Source organism: Kogia breviceps, chromosome 1, assembly GCF_026419965.1.
Source record: "Kogia breviceps isolate mKogBre1 chromosome 1, mKogBre1 haplotype 1, whole genome shotgun sequence".
In the NCBI taxonomy this organism is placed as follows: domain Eukaryota; kingdom Metazoa; phylum Chordata; class Mammalia; order Artiodactyla; family Physeteridae; genus Kogia; species Kogia breviceps.
Window position 1 is genome coordinate 58,670,390 of NC_081310.1, and position 3,323 is coordinate 58,673,712.

Consider the following 3,323-nt stretch of genomic DNA (forward strand, 5'->3'; position numbering starts at 1 on the left):
TGTCTCTGTGATGGCCTCCATTCGGGTCCCTTCCACTGCCTTCGGCGGGATGCTCACATATTCCTCGCGTGAGGAGGCCACACTGTCTTTGTCGTAAGCTTGGCTCTGACATTCCTGAAGAAAGAGCCGATCCTGCTGAGTCTCTTGGTGATGGAACCTGAACTTGCTGTAGGTAAGCTCCTGCCCGATTTGTGCGAGGTCCTGGACTCGTTGGTGATGGGAGCACGGCTGATGGCTTTGTGAGCAGTGCCCTGCTTGTTGTCCCCCGGGCTGCCGTGGCCTTTCTCCTTTTGGTCGTCTCTAGTGGCTCTCCGGCTGCCTGAGCCCGGGCCGGCTGCTTTTTGGATGGTCTTGTTCCCCGCAGTGCCCCCAGTGGCTGTGTTGGTTTTACTTGCTCCTGGACCCTTGCTGGCTGTGGCTGCTATGGCCGCGCTCTGCTCTTCGGGGGCAGGAGACTGGATCTCTGCCACGCTCAAAGCACCCGCTGCGGTGCCGCCTGCCACCCCTGCTGTCTCCACCTTTGTCGTTGCCCGCGATGCTGACTCTTTGTCAAGCACTGTAGGTTTTGCTTTGGCAGTGGCCACATCGGACATGGTATCGGGCTTGTGGGAGTCCAGTTGGATCCCCTCCCCGCCAGCAAAAGCTGCAGACCCGACCGCGGCCACCTCAGAGGGCGTGTGGAGGCTCCTGATGCTCACCTGGTCCTCATCCCACTCTCCTTGGAAATCCTCCACTGCCGGGCTCCTCCCGTCCTCCTCCTCCTCCTCGAACAGAGTCCTGCAGATCATGTCCCCGGCTGGAACAGCGTAGGTGCGGCTGTGACCGTCCAATGGTGGTCGCAGGAGGTAAATCAGCTCTTCCCAGTAGGCGAAGAGGTCTTCCTGCGCGTCCAGAGGGGCACACAGCTGCAGGTAGAAGGAGCGGCCAGTGGCAAACTTCACGCGCAGCTGTCGTTTGTCACGATCGTGTGTGGAGATCCTTACAAACTTCAAGGGAAGGAGCCTGGTGAGCTCTAAGGTTTTGGCAACCTTGTGGCTCTTCCCCTTGGTGGGCTGGCTGTGCTCAGCGTGCTGTTCACAGCCGGTGGCCCGTCGGGCCAGCAGCATGATGTCTGGGAGTGGGAGGACGGGGCTGGTGGATGCGATGCCCACGGTCACCGTGCAGACACAGTTGTGCATGTCAATCACGTGTCCCCTCTTCGTGATCTGGATAAAGTCGCTCTCGAATATCGGCGCGTACTTGAATATGTCGTATTCGCCGTTGTGCAGTTGCTGCTGCAGCTCCCCCATGGTGCTTTTGAACAGGCCCAGCCCGGTGCTGCTCTGGGCCGTGTGATACGGGAGCAGAGAGTCCCCACTCATGGCTGTCTTCGATCACTGCCAGGCAGCGTGGTTAAGGCGGGCCCCTGGCTCTTCCCTCCCTCGGCCTAATGGGCCGAAGAGCAGAGCCAGCTGTGGTGCTCCTGTGTCACGCAGGCGGCCTTATGGCAGGTCTTCCAAGCCCAGCCCACAGGCCCCCACCTTTGCCTCAGGGTCTCCCAGAGGCAGGGGTGTGGGTAGGGGCACCGATGGTCACAGCGGGGACTCTGTAGGGCGGCTGGACCCCAGGCTGAATCTCTTCAAGTGTGTAGAGAGGTATGGTAGGCTCCCCCTCGGCCTCAGCTCACTTCCGCTTCTGGGTTTTTATCTCCCCAAGCGGCTGTGAACGTCAGTCCTAGTGAGAGAAGTAACCACTTTCTCGGCCTAAGGCCCTGGCACAGCCTATTTATCCTCTGATGCCCTTTGTGACCTATCACTGTCACATAGCCCTTTGACTCATCCCCCAGCTGCCCCGCCCCGCCCGCCCAGTGCAGGGCCCCCATCCTCTCCCAAACGTGCCATTGCCCCCGCGGAGGACAGGCCCATGCTGCCAGCGACTGAGCTGGCTACTAGAATAAAAATGTCTTCAACTGGGAAAATTTTGTGTGGGTCCTTTTTCTTTTCCTCCCCCAGATTTAGCTACTGGATGAAATCTATAGGAATGTATGATGATGGGCTAAATTTGAACCATTTAAGCCCATGGTTTAATTGTATCGAATAACGTAGAGCTGGCGGTGGCGATCCTTAGTCTGTCCTTTCATAAAATCTCAGTAAACGTCGATGGTGATTTTTAATAATAACATTAAAAATTGGTAGGAGGAGGCAAGAAAAGATAGAGACAGACAGAAGACTACATTAACTATTTAGGGGTTCTGGCTGCTAAGATCAGGAAAGGAACCTCAGATCCAGAACTGCCCTCCAAGCCCAGAAACCGTGAGGTCTCACCAAAGATTTCTCTTCTTGTTTTTTTTTTTTTTTCCACTGCGTTGGGTCTTTGTTGGTGCACGAAGGCTTTTTCTAGTTGCGGCAAGCGGGGGCTACCCTTCATTGTGGTGTGCAGGCTTCTCATTGTGGTGGCTTCTCTTGTGGCAGAGCACGGGCTCTAGGTGTGCATGCTTCAGTAGTTGCAGCACGCGGGTTCTCGGGTAGGTGGGCTTCAGTCATTGTGGCGCGTGGGCTCAGTAGTTGTGGCTCCTGGGCTCTAGAGCGCAGGCTCAGTAGGTGTGGTGCACGGGCTGAGTTGCTCCACGGCGTGTGGGATCTTCCCCGACCAGGGATCGAACCCCATGTCCCCTGCATTGGCGGGTGGGTTCTTAATCACTGTGCCACCAGGGAAGTCCTCACCAGAGATTTCTATGAGACTTCTCTCCTGGACAGTTGCACGTGCAAGCCCCTCACCTGACTGAGTGAGATGGGTTGTAGTTTTTGATGATCAGCAAAGCCTAAGTAAATCAATGCCCACGTGGGAAGTCCTCAGTCATCTTTCAACTGCCCGTTCAAATGGTACCTCCTTTGAGGAGCCTCCCCTGAGTTACCTAATCGAACCTATTCTTCCTTCCTCTGTGCTATTGTAGAATCTCATATGTGTCTCTTTTACAGCATTAATCTTATTTTATTCAATTTTAGATTCACTGTATTATTTTTAAAATTTCATATTAATTTAGAATTATCTTGTCATTGTCTAGAAACCACAGTTGTCTTCAAATGTGGTTGCATTAAATTTATAGGTCAATTTGGGGAGAATTGACATTTGATAATCTTAAACCTTCTAATCCATGCGGGTGATACTATCTAGTCTTTTATTTAAACATTTTAAATATCTCTCGGCTTATACAATGTATTATAAAAATTCACTGTAGATGTGTTGCACATCTTCCAGTAAATTTATCCCTAAATATTTGATGCTTTCTGATATTATTGTCAATGGGATTTGTAAGATTGTAATTTTCCAGTTGTTCGTGCTGG

At 52.9% G+C, this 3,323-nt stretch overlaps 1 protein-coding gene across 1 annotated transcript; it reads right to left on the reverse strand.

Moving 5' to 3' along the window:
- Positions 1 to 386: 386 nt before the first annotated feature.
- On the reverse strand, positions 387 to 1,361 carry LOC131761242 (Golgi-associated RAB2 interactor protein 4-like; the record flags this gene model as incomplete). Its single annotated transcript, XM_059071753.1, has 1 exon — positions 387 to 1,361. A coding segment is annotated over exon 1 (975 nt), but the record flags the coding sequence as incomplete, so codon positions are not given.
- Between the last annotated feature and the right edge of the window lie 1,962 nt (positions 1,362 to 3,323).